The following is a 21,911-nucleotide window of genomic DNA, read 5'->3' as shown; positions in this document are numbered from 1 at the left end:
AATAGGAAAAACATGTAAGCAAGAAGACTTCACCCTAACTAAATCAGAGGCAGAAGAGACTTAGGGAGGAATGAGCAGAAAACCACTGAGGGGAATAAAGGCACTCTGATAAACTCAAAACAGAGGCCGAAACCCAAGAAAACACCATTCAAAACTACAACAATACAGGCCCACTGTAATACAATGAAATCAGGAATAGGAACTCAATAATTTCAAACTAGGATTATTCACAGAACCAGGACTGAAGCTTTAAAGCTAGAGAAACCCAGAGAACCCAGAGACACTGTAAATCTACCTCAACTATGGAGGTCATCTGATTGGTTCGTTTGATTTATTTGTTTGTCCGCTACCTCAAAGAGGTATTGACATATTTGCATACAAAGTGCACCAGAGGTGGGGCTTGGCCCAATTCAAAAGGTGATTAACTTCTGGAGATCTGGATCCAGGAATCTTTGGAAGGATGTTTTACTTTTCTGAGCTCTTCTACATCCAGAAAGTTAATTCATGCCTGATGTGGAGGAAATTTTCAGCTTTGGTGTCTCGTCCTCCTCTTGTTGTGTTTAGTAGAGGCCAGGTGACTGTCAGTGGGTTTCTTTTTGTTTATGCATGTTCATGCTTTAACCACTGGTAAGGCCATAAGTAAGGGACTCGTATAAATAGGATGTGAATGTGATGAGATTCACAAGTCAACATGGGCTTACATGTTAAAGAGAGCCAGACATTGGAAACCTTAGTGAAAGCGAAACTTGCCACATGCAGACAGGGTGTAGAGAATAAAGAGAATATATAGCTGCCTGCTTTGTTTTGTTTTTTTGGGTTTTTTTTTTTAGTCTAATGTCAGGTTGAGTGTAGAGTACTGGAGCTGAGCTTGTTGTTTGCTGTTAAAGGGTAAAGTGAGTTACAATAAAGAGGTTAAAATACATTTAAATTAAGGAAAGACCATCAGAGGCCTAAAAGAGAACAAGCTTTTTTTCCATTACTGCAGAATGCAGTATCGTGTGTCTATAGTTACTTCCAGATGTTCACGTCAGCCACCCTGATCCAACTGTATACAGCACCTGTCCCGTGCTTTCAAGTGTCGTTTACACTGGTTTGTGTTCCTCGTATCTTTGAATTTATTGGGGATTTTTGAGGGGTCACTGAGTGGCGCTAGACACAGCTGGAGGAATGATTTCTCAGCATTCACCTCAGCTACTGGCTGTAAGTCACTGATCCTACTGAAACAGCCAGACAGGAAGTATGCACACACCATCTTCAAGTGTTTTGGTTAAAAAAAAAAACAAAAACCCAAACCTAATATCATGCAGAATTTTACATGTGCTATGCAAAAATAAATAGTTGCTTTTGATTATATCAGTTCTGCTAGCCATGGCACTTGCTGTGTTTAACTGATGACAGGTCTCATTCAGAAACTGCAGACCACTTGGTGTAAAAAGAAAAGGATGTGACACTGATTTACACACTTGTATGTGTGTGAATGGGCTTTCCTTTCCTTTCCTTCCCTGTGCCTATTTAAAATTAGCTCAAAAAGTAAGGAAATTTGTGTTTTGTTGATTATTCCTTTGTTGCCAACAATGCTTCTTGGCAAGATATAAGGGAAATAAACGCTTTAACACTTTCAGGTTGTGTTGTCCGGAGCAATGTCAAACGCTACTACTCAAATGAAGTCAGTGATAAGATAGTTTTTTGCAATTTATATACTTTTACTCAAATGCAAAAAAGGAGAAGGTAACTGACTTATTAATAATTAAAGCTGATGCAGTTCTCAGACAAGTTATGGCCAGTAAGTACTTTTGAGTAATCATACTAGAGAGCCCAAATCCCCGCACCTCTTTAATCCAGCCTTTGATGTAATAAATCATATTCACTCAACTTTCCAGCTGGGTGATTTTGACGCTGTATGAATCTCGCAAAGAACTTTAATTTGACATCTAAAACTCATTTTCACGTCTCACTGTCAGTCACACCGTTGAGGCTCTCGTTGTGCTCACTCATTTATTTAAAAGCCTATTGCACGTGGTTAGAACCTTTACTCGAGTAATCGCAGAGAGAACATAAACAGCAAGTGTTCCTTCTGGTATGCACTTGATGTCTCTGCCAGTGTGTGACTCGGCAAAATGTGATGCAGCCCGACACTTTTTCATAGCCTGAAAGAAAAACAGTAGGGCGAGATGGAGACCAGAGTAGTTGTAATAATACCCTTGTTTTTTCTCTTTACAATTCTTCCACCATGTTTTTTGTTGTTGTTTTTATATACAGTGGGGCAAAAAAGTATTTAGTCAGCCACCGATTGTGCAAGTTCCCCCACCTAAAATGATGACAGAGGTCAGTAATTTGCACCAGAGGTACACTTCAACTGTGAGAGACAGAATGTGAAAAAAAAATCCATGAATCCACATGGTAGGATTTGTAAAGAATTTATTCGTAAATCAGGGTGGAAAATAAGTATTTGGTCAATAACAAAAATACAACTCAATACTTTGTAACATAACCTTTGTTGGCAATAACAGAGGTCAAACGTTTACTATAGGTCTTTACCAGGTTTGCACACACAGTAGCTGGTATTTTGGCCCATTCCTCATGCAGATCTTCTCGAGAGCAGTGATGTTTTGGGGCTGTCGCCGAGCAACACGGACTTTCAACTCCCGCCACAGATTTTCTATGGGGTTGAGGTCTGGAGACTGGCCAGGCCACTCCAGGACTTTCAAATGCTTCTTACGGAGCCACTCCTTTGTTGCCCGGGCGGTGTGTTTTGGATCATTGTCATGTTGGAAGACCCAGCCTCGTTTCATCTTCAAAGTTGTCACTGATGGAAGGAGGTTTTGGCTCAAAATCTCACGATACATGGCCCCATTCATTCTGTCCTTAACACGGATCAGTCGTCCTGTCCCCTTGGCAGAAAAACAGCCCCATAGCATGATGTTTCCACCCCCATGCTTCACAGTAGGTATGGTGTTCTTGGGATGCAACTCAGTATTCTTCTTCCGCCAAACACGATGAGTTGAGTTTATACCAAAAAGTTCTACTTTGGTTTCATCTGACCACATGACATTCTCCCAATCCTCTGCTGTATCATCCATGTGCTCTCTGGCAAACTTCAGACGGGCCTGGACATGCACTGGCTTCAGCAGCGGAACACGTCTGGCACTGCGGGATTTGATTCCCTGCCGTTGTAGTGTGTTACTGATGGTGACCTTTGTTACTTTGGTCCCAGCTCTCTGCAGGTCATTCACCAGGTCCCCCCGTGTGGTTCTGGGATCTTTGCTCATCGTTCTCATGATCATTTTGACCCCACGGGATGAGATCTTGCGTGGAGCCCCAGATCGAGGGAGATTATCAGTGGTCTTGTATGTCTTCCATTTTCTGATGATTGCTCCCACAGTTGATTTTTTCACACCAAGCTGCTTGCCTATTGTAGATTCACTCTTCCCAGTCTGGTGCAGGTCTACAATACTTTTCCTGGTGTCCTTCGAAAGCTCTTTGGTCTTGGCCATGGCGGAGTTTGGAGTCTGACTGTTTGAGGCTGTGGACAGGTGTCTTTTATACAGATGATGAGTTCAAACAGGTGCCATTCATACAGGTAACGAGTGGGGGACAGACAAGCTTCTTACAGAAGACGTTACAGGTCTGTGAGAGCCAGAGATTTTCCATGTTTGAGGTGACCAAATACTTATTTTCCACCCTAATTTACGAATAAATTCTTTACAAATCCTACCATGTGGATTCATGGATTTTTTTTTCACATTCTGTCTCTCACAGTTGAAGTGTACCTCTGGTGCAAATTACTGACCTCTGTCATCATTTTAGGTGGGGGAACTTGCACAATCGGTGGCTGACTAAATACTTTTTTGCCCCACTGTACTACCTGCATTTTTTTTTAGGAATGGCTCTATTTACACTCAAAGTACTTGTGAATGTGTCCATGAAGGTAGCAATCATGATATTGAAGACAGACAGGAAATGATGGGCATTGCAGTTCAGTAGTTTGCACCAAAGTCATTTAGCTATACTGGACTGTGACTGTGTCAGGAACTAGATTAACTTTCTAGATTTATACCTTCTCATCTATTCTTCTGAAGTTACTTTGAAGTTAGAGTGAAATTAGCTATTGGTATATGTCTTATTGCAGTAGCAAGGAATAACAGCTGTCTACACATAAACTACGTGGTGAAAAAAGGGACACCTACACGTTACACCTACAGGAGATACTTAATCGCTTTAACGGCATAAGCACATAAGCTACCAGAGGAGGCCCAACCCTTTTTTTGGTATGTAGCCAATCAGATTTGGTGTGTGGCTAACAGAGGTACATGCTGTTTGTGGCCAAGTCTAAATTAAAATGCACTAAATCTTGTCTGGGTCTGAATTGGAGGCATTTGAAGTGGCGCGCTTAAATGGGATTATGATGTCCTGGGTGTAGAAACATTTCTATGTCTAATTGGATTTTCTGAGGCTACAACGGTTGTGTTGAAACATGATGTACAGGAATGCAGCAATCTGGATTTGATCAAGCCTCGAACCAATTGTCTTCCCCACGTGGCGAGCAGATAGCGGTTTGGATGACGTTTAACCACCTGGCAGACAGGCTTCATCTTGACAGCAGTTTGAGGAAAGGCTCTGTGTGGGATGTTGATGTACCCTGTTGTTTCAGCTCGGCCAGTGGACTCTGGAGTTTTTGGGTGGGGGCAATGGGGGAACATTTTCTATCTGTGCTTTCCCCCTTCTTTCAGTGCATCATTTTTCATGTGTCCACTGTTAAAAGCCTCTTTTGATGGAAGGCATGTGATTTGTGTGTGTCCTCCTGCGATACCACAGCGGAGCCTCAGCATCAAACACTGACCTTAAGGGGTCCAGATGGACTTATAGTTTAAGCCACATGTCTTTGATGATGCAACATAGACAGTATTCTGTACTACTTATTACTGATTTTGTGCATATTGGTCAGACCGACACATTGATTGTTTTTAGTGGTTGGTTCTTTAATTCTTTTAGGTTTGTTTTTCAGTAACATTATTGCTCTCAGGCCTTTTCTGCAGACGAGTGGTGCAAAATTCTGGATTTTATTTTGGTTTTGTATCCATCTGTATTCACTATACTTTTGTTGGTTGCATCAGACATTGCTGCTACCGAGCAAATATGGTATTGCTTCCACTATCTTTAGGCATAGAGGGGGAAAAAACCCAGAGTAACTTGTAACTGCTGTGTCTGTGGGAATAGTATAGCACGTATGCTCTCACACATACTTGTGCATATACAAATTGTTGTCATCACATCAGTGCTTCTGACTATTACTGCAGACAGGGTGAAAGCTACCTGAGCAGCCTGTCTGCTGTTTGGTCCAGCCACACTTTCTGGCCAGTCTCCCCTCACCTCTGTCAATTAGAGTGGATTGACTGTTGGGGCCTGGCAACCCAAACCGCTGCAAAACAACTGGATACTCTGCCAACACTGCTTATGTTTCTCATAGGGTTGTGGCAAACAGGAATGTGCTGCATGTCAATACAATGTCAACAATGGATCAGAAATATTTTGTGCAAAACTGCCATTCACTATCAAACAACAATGGACTCATATTACAAGTACTACGTGTGTGTATTTGTGATACATATTTGTGATTAGGGATGGGTATCGTTTAGGTTTTATCCGATACCGGTGCCAAATCGGTACTTTTGAAACTGTGCTGGTGCTCAAACGGTGCTCAAACCGGTGCTTAAAGAATGGAGAACACAAAATTGGTCCAAAAACCTCTCATGTTCAGCTGTTTTTTGTAAAAATATAACAATGTTAGCCTTTTCTGCAGCTATGGGGCATATATGGTATCACTCTTGGCTGGAAGCAGTGCTTAAACAATGGAAAAAACACAAACTTTGTCCTAAACCTCTCATGTTTAACTGTTTTCCACTTTTTCTTTGGTCATTTTAGCCTTTTTAGCCAGGGTGAAGGGAGTATCTGCCATCAAACAAGAGGACATCCGCATGTAGCTATGATGATGTTTGCTAGTTCACCTTACATGCATTAATGTAATAACGTGGTTAGCCTACTCAACGTAAATTAGCTACTCACGCAGAGAAGAACGGCTGCTGCTGCCACCATCATCCGTCATCATTTCTGCTACACTGGCAGGGCTAGGGGCCAGGACTCTCCTCTTCGTGTTTTTGGGGGATGTTGCATAACAGGCAACCCACCCGCAGTAGATGTGCTCGGTGTGAGGTCTCGCAGCAAGCTATCAAATACGGCGCATTTCTGGGCTTTTAAAAAAAACGCTATGCGTCGCCAGGTGTTTCATCGGATTTGAGGTGTTACCTCCTTTGACAGTATCAGCTTAAAGCACTTGTTGCAGGCTGCTGAGTTTGCATATTTTGCTGTGAAGTACAGCCAGACTTTTGACCGCTTCGTCTTGGACATTTTTAATCTGTAGCTCTGCTCTAACAGAACGTACGTACCTGGCCCCGCCTACTATCCTCGGAAACGTAAAATGATTGGCTAGAATCTAAAGTGTATCACAGCTCAGGAAAAAAAAGCACCGAAATAAAGCACCGAAATGTGCGCTGCTTTTCGGTCTGGTTACTACCGTTTATGTCAGAACCGGACACCGGTACCCATCCCTATTTGTGATACATAAATTCCACTGTGTCCTTCTCTTCGCAGGGAGACCCAGGGCCCGAGGGACCACGAGGACTGCCTGGTATGGTGGGACCTCAGGTGGGCCTGATATTTGCTTCTACCATTTTTTTTACATCTTAGGAGAATCCTAAGTGATTGAATGTTAAACTTTTCCTTCCCTTTGTTCCGCTCCCTCTGCGACAGGGCCCAACAGGACGAGCCGGCCTGCCTGGATTGAAAGGTGATAAGGTGATCTAAATATTTATATTATTGCAGTGCATCTGTGTGTAATGTGTGACTTGGACGTACTATATAAGATCCTTGTGACATTTTGCTAACACATCCAGCAAACTCAGTCCTATGTATTAGTGTTTAATCATTTTTTCATGTTAAACGCTGATATTGCTCCAGTGGTTCTTTACAGACTCTTCATTTGCTTTCACGACATTGAACTCAACCTATCAAACTAAATTTTGATAGTGCTGGTGCATTAAACAGCCTCTGTATAGTGTGTGCCGTTTTTTTGTTTGTGGTTTCTTCAGATTATTGCGGCAGTGCAGTGTTGTGTTATATCTCTGTTTGATACTATGAAATCTAGGGTGAAACCGGACAAAGGGGCGAGCCAGGAGAGATGGGGTACCAGGGGGATAAGGTAAGCGTCCTTACAAAGCATAGCACGCCATGTGACCATGCAATGTGTGTATCTGCTGTTACCAATAGGTTCTACCTGTGTTTGCTCCATTACGGTACATAGAGATTGATTAAAAAACAAGAAAAGTCAACCACAGAGTTTGTGAAATCAACTCAAAAATGGTGTGTGTTTGTCTTTCAGGGTGCTGCTGGTGCACCTGGTCTTCCTGGGCCCAGAGGGAAACCAGGGCCACCGGTATGTCTGTGTGAGTGTGTCTGAGTGGGCAAAGTTACTCATGCTTGGAACATGTATTTGCATGTTCGTGGATGTTTTGCCATGCTTTTTGGATTCAGTTTATTTAGTCATACTCAGAAAACATTACCCTTATCTTAGATTTTCTGGGAGGGGAGATTCAGTGATAGGAGATAAATGTGAAATTAATGTCTTTAAACAGCTCTGGGTTTGCTTATCAGCACAAGCAACCATTAGAGCAAATTAATCTCTTTTAAGTTAAAACATTACAAATTCCCTGCAGGATGATATCTAAACAAGTCACGTAATGAGAATAATGACATTGTTAGCCCAGTGTAAAGAGGAAAGAAAAGACAAAAAGCTAACATGTAGTTAGCAGTCTACATGATTAAAGGGTTTTTGCTATTTCCTGTCATATGTATACTGTTACAGTGCTGGATAATTATATTAAACACAGCCAGTGCTAAATAAAGCGGTTAGCATGTGTAAACGTAATCCCTTTGGCTCAATCTTTGGTTTCAGGTGGGTTTTTTCAGCTCTTGTCTCTTGCCAGCCAATCAGAGATAAGTTGTGGTTTCAGCAAACTGCTGCATCTTTGACTTACTAAGAACTGTTACTGAAGCGCTTAGAGCGATTATTCCACACCAAACCCAGACTGGTGCCCAGCTGTCTGTAATATTAGTGTGTTAACATAATGGCAGGAAAGTTGCACAAGTTAAACGGCTATCTGTAGTGAATCAAAGCAAAGAAACAAACATTTAAAATGGAGTGACAGAAACTGCTTGGAAAATCTTTTGTCAACCACAGATTAGCAAATATGAAGTAACATTATTAGTCTTTATTGGCTAATTTTTTACTTTTTACTTTCTTTTTTTATACCCTGTCCTGTCTGACAGTTATAGCAAGCAGAATCATGATCTGAGTGCTTTAGACTCTCTGTAGGATCCCCTTGGTGATCTAACATTTGAATACATCATCAAAGTGGTGTCAGTGACTTATTTCGGGATTATATCCGCACAACACAAGAGGAGCAAATTGTTCATGTCTTTCTTCTCTTTTCGTCAGGGTAAAATTGGAGAAATGGGTGTGACTGGATCACCTGGGCCTCCAGGACCAGAGGTAAGGCATACATGGTTGTGCATTTTTTCATCACAATTTTCTGACAGATACTTACCAATGCATATTAACAAATATATTTCCTCATATGTGGAGTCCCCCAGCACTTAATCTTGGACCAATTTTGTTTTCTTTATACATGTTTCTTAATAGTTTCAAAGGAATCTCTTACCATTGCTATACAGATGGCACACAGTTGTACATTTCTGTTAAGCCCTAAAACCTTAACAGCATCTCCCGTCTCAGTGAATGCTTCTCTGCCATTTCTAAGTGGATGTATTCAAATTTCGTTCATCTCAATCCTGGTAAAACAGGTTCTTGACAGTTTCTCTAAGGAGATCAGTCAGCAACGTTAGAAATCTGCATCTTTGCACATCTTTGAACGACGTCTGAGTTTTGCATCTTGCATCTCAAATCTCATCCAGTCATGTTTCTTTCATTTAAGAAATGTTGCAAAAATCAAAGACTCATTCTTTTATCTGGAGCTTTTAATATACACTTTAATTTTCTCCCACCTATTACTGTCAGTCACTTGCATCTCTCAGTCCTCCATAGCTCCTCTCCAGATGGTGCAGAACATAGCTTTTGTTAGCAGCCTTGCTGCTATCTGACGCTCACCAATCACAGCTATTATTGCTTCCGTTTGCTGGGTCCAAGTGACATTCAGAATCCACCTTAACATCAAATTATTAACATATAAAGCTCTACATTGACTGGCTCTTGCTTATATCAGAGTGACTGACTTCTTATTTTTACAGGTTAGTTTTCCATTCATATTTTCCCATTTATGTATCTGTATGTTGGAACATGTATACTTATGGTTAGCTTTTATTCAAACTGTGACACACTTAGTAACTCTGTGTTTTGAAAATTATTGTACAAATAAATTATTATTATTAATATTTGTTGCGCTTGCATTAAATAAAGGGGAGTCAGAGGCAGCTACTGTTAAAAACATGATCTTCACTGAGGCCAGTATTCAGCAGTCCAGTATAAAGTATGAGAAGGTCAGAGTAAAATGTTTCAGCTTTTGTCTTCTTAAAATATTGACTGTAGTATCTGACAGCATTTCTTTTTTTCTTTTTTTTTGCTGTATTTTGGCTCAGTGGAGTATGCTGACTAAAGTAAAGACAGATTGAGGTACAGCTACTTTCCTAATAGTGTGTAATGCAATGGACACGTTGCCAAGAGAGTGCTTCTTTTATGGCTGCTCCAAGTCAAACTTATGATAATGCAAAGACAAAGACAGCATAGGGGTAGCATAAGGTAGCAGGTAGCAGATATAGGATTTAAGCTAAATCCATGTGGCTGTAAAATAAGTATTTTCATTCACGGTGCATATACTGCAAATGCTGGCTCACCTTAGATTCGAAGGGATTGTTATGGTTGTTATTCCGTTTGCTTTCACACCAAATTATCTACCAATTTAGAAGATAATGAACAGCTTAATATAAATCTTAAAACAGAAACGGATGACTTCACAGAGTCTTATACTGCTGAGTGTGTCTGTGTGGGCAAAGTCGCTCATATTAGGTACATGTATTTGCATGTTTTGTCATTCTTTTGTTCCTTTTTTGGGCTGAGTTTATTTATTCATACTCAGAAAACATTATCTTTGTCATTCATAATCCCTGTAATTGCTAAAAATTGTAATTTGATGTTGATTTGAATTATTAAAATTAGCTATAGATGCTCTGACAAATAGAGACTGAATTGGTTTTTTTGTCATGGAAGAGGCAAGTAATTATTTTACATTCTTTAATTTTTTAAGTCAATAATCGACTTGCTTTGCTTAAAACGTTGTTGTTGGGGTTTTTCGTGATAACTGTATTAGTAGTAGTTCCATTAAAAGCTTAAAAACAAGCGTTTTACTAGAGAGAAAGAGCAGCAGCGTGGGATTGTTGTTGGAGCTTTTCGCAGGCATCAACTCATCTGACTACAGTTTGTGGTTAAATTAAAAACTCCTGAATACGTACTTGGAAAATCTTCTCTATGCTATGCTAGCTCTCCCACTAGCAACAACATAGCACTGAACTGAATGTAGCACATTATCTTGCTAGCCACAAGCGTTTCTAAGTCAAAACTATTACATTTCCACAATGTTAATATGTCCTTAAAATTTTCCTGCTCTGTCATGGTCTGCCAGCACTCTGTCTTTAGGTGTTATGCAGAATATCTCACCTTCTGTTAAAGTGTTTGTTAATACTGCACAGTATGTGAAACACATCGACAATGTCAAAGTCAAGCTGCCCAGAATTGCTACGTCATCAAAGGTCACAAAGGCTGCAGCTCGCAAGCACATTTTATGAGATGAGTGATTGTGTCATGGCAGGCTTGCCTGAGGGAGAACATTAGCTCAGCAGCAATCCATCATTATTTTTATACAGTTCTGTCTTATACAGGTTAATGCAGAGGAATCAAAACATTTGGCTTAATAATAATGTTCTATAACAATATTCGTTCTCTCCTGAATTTGCAAGGGGTTTCCTGGGGACATTGGAGCGCCGGGCCCAAACGGACCACCTGGTCCAAAGGTACAACGGCATCTCTTTTTCCACTCTCTCGATCCATCCACTCATTCATTAATTTCATCCAGTCATACATTCACCTGTGTTTCAGGGTTTGCAGGGTGAGAGAGGACCCCAGGGTCCGCCAGGGCCTAAAGGAATACAGGTGAGACAATTTGACACCTAACTTATCTTTCCAGGTTCTCAATTCACTCAGAGAAGAGAAGTGGAAACTATAGCTCACTGAGGAATTTCCATTTGATCAGGCAAGATGAATTAGCACACTCCCTCTCATTTAACATCTATTCATATTTCACAGGTATAGCTCAGATCTTAGTTTTTTTCCCCCTGCTATATCTCTCAGGGCATGTTCCACCAGGTGAAGTCATGATTCACCAACAGGTGCTTATGAAAACAAGGCTGAAATGTTTTCCAGCCCTGTAAATAGCAACATAATCCACTGGAAAGTGTAGAGCAACACACAGTTTTCTATTGTGCTTAATGTTGGAATATTGATCTGGCCTCCATACACAACGGTGTAGAGTTGGCTAATGTATTCTTCTGTCACACACGGCAGAGTACGCAGACAAAGGTTGTTACTGGTGGTGGTCAGAGGGCCCGGTGGCGCCTGTGTCCGGCAGCCTCGCCTCTGTCAGTGCGCCCCAGGGCAGCTGTGGCTACAATGTAGCTTGCTATCGCCAGTGTGTGAATGTGTGTGTGAATGGGTGGATGACTGAATGTAGTGTAAAGCGCTTTGGGGTCCTATGGACTAGAAAAGCGCTATACAAATGCAGGCCATTTACCCAAAACAATGATGTTGAGAAATAACAAGATATATACATTTTTTCTCTTTATTTGAGTAAAATTTAAACCTTTTCATATCCAGTTTGCAAGACCTTGTAAGAAACTAAGATGGACACTTTATTAGGTACACCTGTTCAGCCTCTCATTGAAGTAAATATCTAATTAGCATGCCACACAATGCTTTTAGAAATGTAGGCACAGTAAAAACAAAAAACCACTGAAGCTCAAACTGAGCATCAGAATGAGGGAGAAGAGTGGGTTAAGGCCAGATGAGCTGGTCTAAGTATTTCGGAAACTGCTGGGATTTTACACACTATGGTTTGTAAGAAAGAAAAAAGAAATCTAGTGAGCGGTGGTTCTCCTGCTGACATCAGACAACTGCAGAATCATCAGATTTTCTGTAGGTGGTATGACCGGGAGTTTTGCTGAAAGTCTGAGGTGTACAGAGTAAACAGGAATTAAGTAAGCACAGCCCCCTGTGGAGTTCCTGTACTGTAGACAAGGGAATGTGCCGACATCACCAATTCAGACAGAATTGCCTTCATCTGTTAGCGATAATGGATGCTCAGAGGGGAAATGTTGCATGCAACAAAAAAACATGGGTAGGAGTAACACGGTGCTACAAGATGACCCCAGAGTTGCTGGCACAATGCTACAGTGGAAATCACTGCACAGGGACGTTTGATCATTAATAAGGGTTTTCCACTTTTTAAAGGTTTGATGGCTCACTTTTGATTGAACCTATGCTTAAAAAATGACTATTAGCCATTAATCATGATAATAATAATGTTAATAATTAATAAAAAGAAGCCCTGAACCATCATGGAGCTGAAATCATTTACCACTAAGAATGGAAAAAAAATCTCCAATTGTTATCCTTGCACATGCTTTCTAAATTTTGTTAAAAGAAGAAGTGATACATCAGTGTGCTAAACTTCCTGGTATTATGTAATATAATAAAAATATAAGTTCTAACATCTGTTTGTGAAGAGACATAAATGCTTTATACAATTTTCAAATCAGTGTAACACGTTTTTATTTACAGCTTTTCAGAAACATGCCTTTGGAAACTTTTGATTGAACAAACTTTGTTTCTGCAGGGCGACGAAGGACCACTCGGCCCACCCGGCGGGCCAGGCCCTACTGTAAGAACTCCCAAATTCATACACTGAATTTGCACTCAGCCGCACACGTACAGTGGGGCAAAAAAGTATTTAGTCAGCCACCGATTGTGCAAGTTCCCCCACTTAAAATGATGACAGAGGTCAGTAATTTGCACCAGAGGTACACTTCAACTGTGAGAGACAGAATGTGAAAAAAAAATCCATGAATTCACATGGTAGGATTTGTAAAGAATTTATTCGTAAATCAGGGTGGAAAATAAGTATTTGGTCACCTCAAACAAGGAAAATCTCTGGCTCTCACAGACCTGTAACGTCTTCTGTAAGAAGCTTTTCTGTCCCCCACTCGTTACCTGTATGAATGGCACCTGTTTGAACTCATCTGTATAAAAGACACCTGTCCACAGCCTCAAACAGTCAGACTCCAAACTCCGCCATGGCCAAGACCAAAGAGCTTTCGAAGGACACCAGGAAAAGTATTGTAGACCTGCACCAGACTGGGAAGAGTGAATCTACAATAGGCAAGCAGCTTGGTGTGAAGAAATCAACTGTGGGAGCAATCATCAGAAAATGGAAGACATACAAGACCACTGATAATCTCCCTCGATCTGGGGCTCCACGCAAGATCTCATCCCGTGGGGTCAAAATGATCATGAGAACGGTGAGCAAAGATCCCAGGACCACACGGGGGGACCTGGTGAATGACCTGCAGAGAGCCGGGACCAAAGTAACAAAGGTCACCATCAGTAACACACTACAACGGCAGGGAATCAAATCCCGCAGTGCCAGACGTGTTCCGCTGCTGAAGCCAGTGCATGTCCAGGCCCGTCTGAAGTTTGCCAGAGAGCACATGGATGATACAGCAGAGGATTGGGAGAATGTCATGTGGTCAGATGAAACCAAAGTAGAACTTTTTGGTATAAACTCAACTCGTCGTGTTTGGAGGAAGAAGAATACTGAGTTGCATCCCAAGAACACCATACCTACTGTGAAGCATGGGGGTGGAAACATCATGCTATGGGGCTGTTTTTCTGCCAAGGGGACAGGACGACTGATCCGTGTTAAGGACAGAATGAATGGGGCCATGTATCGTGAGATTTTGAGCCAAAACCTCCTTCCATCAGTGACAACTTTGAAGATGAAACGAGGCTGGGTCTTCCAACATGACAATGATCCAAAACACACCGCCCGGGCAACAAAGGAGTGGCTCCGTAAGAAGCATTTGAAAGTCCTGGAGTGGCCTAGCCAGTCTCCAGACCTCAACCCCATAGAAAATCTGTGGCGGGAGTTGAAAGTCCGTGTTGCTCGGCGACAGCCCCAAAACATCACTGCTCTCGAGAAGATCTGCATGGAGGAATGGGCCAAAATACCAGCTACTGTGTGCAAACCTGGTAAAGACCTATAGTAAACGTTTGACCTCTGTTATTGCCAACAAAGGTTATGTTACAAAGTATTGAGTTGTATTTTTGTTATTGACCAAATACTTATTTGCCACCCTGATTTACGAATAAATTCTTTACAAATCCTACCATGTGAATTCATGGATTTTTTTTTCACATTCTGTCTCTCACAGTTGAAGTGTACCTCTGGTGCAAATTACTGACCTCTGACATCATTTTATGTGGGGGAACTTGCACAATCGGTGGCTGACTAAATACTTTTTTGCTCCACTGTAACTCATGCTAAGCCTTTTGTAGGTGGTTCATAAGGATGAATCACCTCCGACTGGATGGAATAAAATAAGCTTTGCCATCATTCGATCAGCATTTATACTTACGTTCACGTGTATGTGTCTGTCGACCTTTAGGGGAGACCTGGAAGGAAAGGCCACATCGGTGAACCTGGCTCCGAGGGTTTACAGGTGAGATCCCATCACTTAATCACCGTATACGTAAGTGCATGTTTGTGGCAATTTCAAATGCCACATGACATCATCATCTCACTGAAAAATCGTAAGTGTTGTAAAAATGGCGTTACATTGTAATATAGTCAACTGTAGACTTTTTCCCTACTCTTTTATTTTTTTATTGGCTGTAATGTGGTATAATAAATTTAGTATTATGTACATCAAGATTTTATTGGTCTCATGCTTTCCTCCCCTTGCGAGGTGCTTATTGCCTAGACTTATAATGCTGTAAACATGCCCTTAATTATGAGAGAGCTGCAGTTTATTCTGGAGTTTGTTTTTCTCCAAAAAAACATCATCATACATGATGGCAATCATACATGTAGTCCCATGGTCTATGTGTGTGATTTTTTTTTGTACTTGTAATATCCTGTGAGAACCAAATCAGTGATCTGTTTAACTACAGGAAGCTAACCAGCACATTGTCTGATGTTTACTGCTTGCAGGGAGAGAAAGGGGACATGGGAAATATTGGAAAAGTTGGACCACAAGTAAGTTTCTTTCACACCTCTAATGACATTAGCTAACAGACGGTGTACTGTGGATTAGTAGTTTTCCATTGGATCCCTTTATAGAGAGTGCAGGGCTGTGGTATAGCTTTTATTAGATTTATACTGATGAAGTGCTTCCAGTAAATTAACTGTTCTCTGTGGCAACTGTGGAAGTGGTTACAGGAACACATTCTCATGCATCACTATTTTACTGACCTACTTTTGAGGCTAAGAAATTTTGGATCTCTCTTCTTGCGATCCAAATACCGTACTGTTTTTAAATCAGAATTGGTGGAACTTCTCAGTAGAACAGATATCCTCTGTGGAAGTGATCTCATTTGTGTTGTCCATTTTTTTTATGGCTCAAAGCCTGTAAAAGCCTTTTTGACACGCTGTTGTGCATGAATCATACTTACAGAGAAATTGTTAACACAGAAATGTTGGACTGTTTATCGATTACCCAAAAACATCTGTGTCAGGACTGGTTGTAAAGAAATCAACTAACTGCAAAAATCACACTTTCGTGCGTCTGTCTTTGGGTTTTATACTTGACACAGATACTGTAGAGAAATGCCGGGACATAATTGTAAGATTCTCGTACGCACGCAACTGTTCTGACCATTCAAAGTATGCTGGTCTTTCCCAGAGGCCCCTTAATGCTAATATTTGCATTCTGTGCATAGTGGAGGCAACCAAGTGGGACTGCTGGACTTTGTTGCAGCACTGCACATATGAGAGCTGTTACTGAGTAGAAGGGCCTTTGAAGCCAAACAGGAACCATGGGGCTCTGCAGAGTGGGAAAAAAACCCTCTAAAACATATGGAGGGTCTAATGAATGCCATTACATCACTTTCCAGATAAATTAGATATCTAAGATGCTTAAAAAAAAGAAAACTTCCAAGCCCTGAGTCGATCCAAAGGGGTTTCAGTCAAACTGTCTTCACTGAGTGCATCTATATCACCCTAAGGCAGTGGTGTCAAACATAAGGCCCGGGAGCCAGAATTGGCCTGGCAAACACTCCAATCCGGCCCACTGGATGGATGTCTTTGGAAAATGGGAAGGAAGGCTTTTAAATGTATTTTCATAAATTTTACAGCCTGTCCTATTGATAAAGAACTCCTCCACAGTCATTCATAGTACAGTAATGAAGTAACAGACAAAATTACAGTTCCTGTTTTTTTAGTATCTACTGCAGAAATGCGGGGGTTTATTTTATTTTTTTATTACTTTCTATCCAAAGTAAAATAAATCAATAAAATAGAACATTTTCTATAAATTAAATAAAAAAGCTGCCAGAACTTTTTCTGTAACTTGTGCAGTTAGACTATTTTACACAGTCAAAAAGGAGTCTGGGCTGCCTAACATTAAATTGGGCTGCATGCGGCCCATCATGTAAAATGAGTTTGACATCTATGCTCTAAGGCCTCCCATAAACTGTTCTCGGTTTAATTTTGAGTTTTTAAGATCATAGTTTGGCTGATTTGAGGTTATCTGCTGATTGTTCTGTTTTCATCTCAGTCTCCACTTCACAACTAACTTCACCTATGTTTTGTGCGTGTGTGTGCGCGCGTGTGTGTCACTGACTCAGAGTGTACTCACATTCATTTAAAGATCCTTCTTAAAAAGAATTTCTTATTAAAATCTAACTTTGGCTGTATTTCCTCCTTGACTGTAAGGTCTTATTAATGCTGTGGCTCAGAGACCAAATGGCCTTAAAAACATTGCCGTTAAAGCTCTCCTGTCAAGGCCTCACATGGAAAAACTTTTGAAGCCATGTCTTTCTGTTAAGTGATACAGGGCACCACAATATCCTGCTTCACATCCCAATTAAGAGATTTGAGGTCAATTTAAAGCCCCCCCCACCCCCCCCAGCCCCCACCCCAAGGTCATAATACGAACTTTCAGGCTGTTAGCCTGTTAGGCCCAGACAAATGGAGAAAAAACATTTTAAAAAAAGTGTCTGTCATCATGGTCTGTTTCTTGTCTGCCACTTTGGTCTAAGCCTCGGACTCTCTCCTTCCTCTACATTTAGAGGCATACATATATGTGTCTGTACGGTGAAAGTAAGAACAGCACTCCCAAAGAGTCTGTGTCAGTGTGTTAACTGTGTCAGTCATGGGAACCACACAACAGCCACAGCAGCAGACTGACCACAATGGCTTTAGTGGTTGGCCGGCGTGTTCTGCTGTCGGGCAATCGTTTGAATTATTACACAGAAATCTGGTGTTGCAATGCATGCACTCTTAATCCTGAGGCTTCAGTCTGATTTGTGATAATTGCACATCTCACATCGTTCCTTCCTGTTTATTCTCACTTTACATACTCGCATATTTAGAAACCCGAGGACAAACTTTTTTTCTTTTTTTTTTAACTGCGCTTTTCTGCCAGAATGTCAAATCAGCCACTGAGACATTTTGCCATTTTACTCCAGATTATCCAGTGAAGCAGCTGGCACCGCTTCAAACTATAGCACCCCCACCCCCCACTCTCCCGTCCCAGCATGACTAAACTGGAAATGGTTAAGCTCTTCTAATAACTTCCATACTTACATTTTCTGGTGGTTCCCCCACAAGGAGTCATTCGCAAAATAGCTTTTCTTGTCGCTGAGTGCAGTGTGAACGTAGTACGTGAGCCACTGCAATTGTGCGATTAAAAAATGTGTTATTTGTTACTTTTTTTTCTTTTTCTTTTTTGCCAGACAACAGTTTAGTTTCAGCAGTCACAACAAGGTTGCAGCCATTTGTTCTGGCTTTGTTGAATAACGGCCCAGTATCAATACCACATGGGTTGTGAAGTGGATTTGGAATTAATATTGTTATAGCATGGTTACTGGCACATATTGATGTGTTTACTTTTCCTTTGTTTCTCTCAGTGTTTTTAGTTAAGCACTATTTCTAGGAAAAACTCGTGAAAGTCGAGATGGTAAAAATGATCTTCACCCCTTCAGGTTTCTCTTCATCTTTGCAGCGCCTGCATTTTTGCTTATGTAAGCATTAGATTGTAATTTATGACCTCTCACATTCCAGGTGTCATGACTAGTCGGGAAGTAACCCTTAGATGAATGAAGATTGGGTTTTTGCGCAGATATAACTTCTCGTGATGTGTTTCTGTTTAACGCTATCCCTCTCCTCTCCAGGGTCCAGCAGGCCTGATTGGGATAGCTGGGGTGATAGGAGTTCCTGGTGAAAAGGTGAGGTGTGTGTTTCTCTGTCATTAGGCTGTCAGACAGCATGAGCTGCCTGCCTGTCAGTGGCAGACCTATATAATTAGGCCATGGCTTGAGGCCCACGAGCCCCAGAACACGTGCTTGTATAAACACTCAACACTCTCACATCCTCATCCATAACAATATTGTCAAATCCACATCACCACTATTTCCTTTAAACCCTCCTGCACTCTGCCGAATGTCAAGCTATAATGAAAGTGAACATTTGATTACAATACTCTTTAGACAAATTTGCTTGTCTACGGATGTTAGAAACTCCCAAAATATAATTGTTTCTGACACAGTGCTTTTTTAAAAGTTCTTTTTCCACCTCAGCTTATGCCGAGTAAACGTGCACAGCATTACACACCTTTTTAATCTCTGTACAGTAAATTGTTCCCTCCCTCTATCTCAACCTGCAGCCCCTTTTCCTTCCTATCCAGAAGGCCCGTTTGTCAGAACATGTTCTTGTGGTGGGAAGCCATCTGCTTGTCAGATTCTTGCTTGTCCTCCTACTCCTCTTACACAAAAATCCTCCTCCTGGTTCAATCTGTCATCACCAGCTGTACCCTGACAGCCTAAAAATTCTTTTCACATTATAGATATATGGATAATATTTGTTTAATACTGCTCTAAGTATTTCCAAAACAGTTCCATACGAATAGTCTGATCCCTGTGTGAGACAAGGTGGAATAACAAGTGTTACAGAGGTTAAAAAAAGCCCTTGGAAGCTTTACTGATCAGCTGGGCTTACCTTTGGCTTTTATTATACTGTGCAGAGGGCCAAAGACAATATATATATTAGTATCTGCTATTTGTACACCACTGTCACATTTACCTTCTACACTTAAAGAAGCTCCTCTCCACTTTCATGGCTTTTATTAAGTAGAAATGTATGTGAATGCGTGTTGAGGTTTTAGGTCATGGTTTAATGATCAACTCTTCCTTTTCCTCCAGGGTGACCGGGGACCACCAGGTCCAACAGGTCCAGCCGGAGAGAAGGGGCCCAGGGTAAGTGCAGTCACTCAGGATATTCTGCAGCTCTCCGTTTCTTGTCTGACAGCTCACAAACCTACGGTAAAAGGGTTAATAGACTAAAACAGTAAACTAATGGCTAAAGATGATGAGTTAAATTCGAACCACTAAGCGATGCTGGCTGTAAGCTTTGGCAGATGTTACATGTTTTAGTTCCTGGAAATGAAGGCAGACCCTCTAGAGACCCAAGTTCCAGATTACTCCGTGTTGCAACTTCTGAAGGTACAAATGTTTGCAAAATAGATCTTTCCACAGTGTTGTTATTGAAGGTGTTTGCATAGTGAAACCTTTCACTGTAAATTTGCAGTAATATACTGACAGCAGCACAATATAGAGTATTGCTGCAAATAAACGTGCAGATACTATATTCTTGGAGATTACGAGAATCTTTTAGCTCTTTTAGACACCTATCTAATCTCTAGATAGGTAATATTATCGAATGTACTGAAGGATTAGTTAGAGCTACCCACAGGCATGGAGAATCTGACCAGTGTAGCAGACCACTAACAGTCATTCACAGTTTGTACCTCATTGTAACACTAACCTAGCTGTGTATAAACTGAGTAAACATAGTGCCCATTGATTGTGGGTTACTGAGACTGAGTAAAAACAGTGTCCAGTGCAGCAGTGTTTCTTATATGTGCTGTAATGCTGCATGAATCTTCAAGAGAAGCTGGCCTACATCCTACACTGTCCAGGGGCCTTGGATTGACTCCATGTCTGTGGCTTTGGGCCCCAGGCCTGACCTAACTAATCTGGTGGCAGTCAAAAGGCTAGCGTGCACATTTGGCTAAGAAGGAGAGAGATGTTTGTGAGCTGCGAGAGGGATTGCAGTGATTTGTGTGAACCAGTTGGTGGTGTAATGTAGCCACATTAACGAGGAGTGGAGGTTGAGTTTAGAGGCTTGTGCTGTGTAATCATCACAGATTACAATGATCTTATCCAGAAATTCTGTTTCTGTTCAAAGACAATTTGCAGGATTAGCATTTTCTGGAACGTGTTCTAGTCTTTAGTGACTTTCTTTGACTTTTGGGTGTTATTCCCTCATAGATAATTATAGGAAAATACTGTAAAATGTGGGTGAGAACCACAACACCGAACAGCCTGGAGCCCATTCTAAGACAACATAATATGAAACACAGTTCTGTTCACCGCTGCCCCAGATTAGCTGCTGATCCCAAAGCATAGTGCAGATAAGCCTGGATATTTTATGTCGTGTTACCGCTTTTACTTTTTAAAAATGATTTTGTAGGCGATATCAATAAAGAGTGACATGTTTTCCCCTTTCTTTTTGGTGTCAGGGTTATCCAGGGTTGCCAGGGAGCCCAGGGGACATCGGCATGCAAGGTGCACCTGTAAGTGGAGCAACAAAAACATGCAGGATTTTAACCTCATGCATACCTCCCTATATGTGTATTTTTTGTCATCAATTTCCTTTGCTGAGTACTTTTTGCTCCCTGTGTATTAATGAATCTCATCTTCTGTACCAAGTGTCTCGGCTGGATGTCTGTAAATACCTAAATTGCAAGATTTTCTTGGGCCCTTAAACTGTGCTGAAGGATCACGCTCGTCTTTGTAAACACCCAAAGTTTATGAGGGCTATTTGATACATCAGTTTCCCCCATTCTCACAATTTAGCGTGGAGCAGTAAACAGTGCGTCTAACTGGCTGAAGATCATTTCCACCGAGCTGTTTGTGCAGCATGCCGTAGGTTCACAGCATTAGTGATGATGTGGTTAGAAGATGCATAGTTATTTTATCTAAATATTATAACCATAACTCCACCAAATATTATGAAAACCTTCAAACTTTATTCTTATTTTTTCCCTTCTTCTTATAATTTCCTGGTCTATGTTCTCACTAATTTCACTTCTATATCCACACTGTTTTTTTTTTTCTGACAGGGTCCACCGGGACCGAGGGGTAGTCCAGGCATTGCTGGGCCAAAGGGTAGAAGGGTAAGAGGAGACTGTAACATTTGGGCACAAGCTGCATCAGTCCCTTAAAAAAAACTTCCCTTATCAGACCTTTGGTTTGTCTGTTTCACATCACATCTTCTTTCCCATAAACCAGAGCTTGAAGCAATTAAAAGACATGTGGATGTCGTTCCACATGGCCCAAGCTTCTTTATAGGTGCAATTACAACTGTTTCACGAGCACCATGAGTCTAGTGTTAGAAGACATCATTGTAAGGTCAAACCAGTGAGGTGATTTAATGCTGGTGGGACATTGTGTGGCA

The 21,911-nt window shown here is 41.2% G+C and overlaps 1 protein-coding gene across 1 annotated transcript in view; it reads left to right on the top strand.

Annotated features, from left to right (window-relative positions):
* Positions 1–21,911, top strand: part of col24a1 (collagen type XXIV alpha 1) — an 86,782-nt gene that overhangs the window by 37,892 nt on the left and 26,979 nt on the right. The window contains exons 15-28 of the mRNA XM_004562127.3: positions 6,649–6,702; positions 6,808–6,852; positions 7,202–7,255; positions 7,436–7,489; positions 8,552–8,605; positions 11,083–11,136; positions 11,222–11,275; positions 13,014–13,058; positions 14,842–14,895; positions 15,387–15,431; positions 18,569–18,622; positions 19,595–19,648; positions 20,974–21,027; positions 21,577–21,630. Of these exons, the coding sequence (XP_004562184.3) occupies positions 6,649–6,702; positions 6,808–6,852; positions 7,202–7,255; positions 7,436–7,489; positions 8,552–8,605; positions 11,083–11,136; positions 11,222–11,275; positions 13,014–13,058; positions 14,842–14,895; positions 15,387–15,431; positions 18,569–18,622; positions 19,595–19,648; positions 20,974–21,027; positions 21,577–21,630 (729 nt within the window). The remainder of the gene's footprint in view (positions 1–6,648; positions 6,703–6,807; positions 6,853–7,201; positions 7,256–7,435; positions 7,490–8,551; positions 8,606–11,082; positions 11,137–11,221; positions 11,276–13,013; positions 13,059–14,841; positions 14,896–15,386; positions 15,432–18,568; positions 18,623–19,594; positions 19,649–20,973; positions 21,028–21,576; positions 21,631–21,911) is intronic.

The sequence above is a fragment of the Maylandia zebra genome, linkage group LG17, assembly GCF_041146795.1.
Source record: "Maylandia zebra isolate NMK-2024a linkage group LG17, Mzebra_GT3a, whole genome shotgun sequence".
NCBI lineage: Eukaryota > Metazoa > Chordata > Actinopteri > Cichliformes > Cichlidae > Maylandia > Maylandia zebra.
This window is presented reverse-complemented; position numbering and strand designations above follow the sequence as displayed.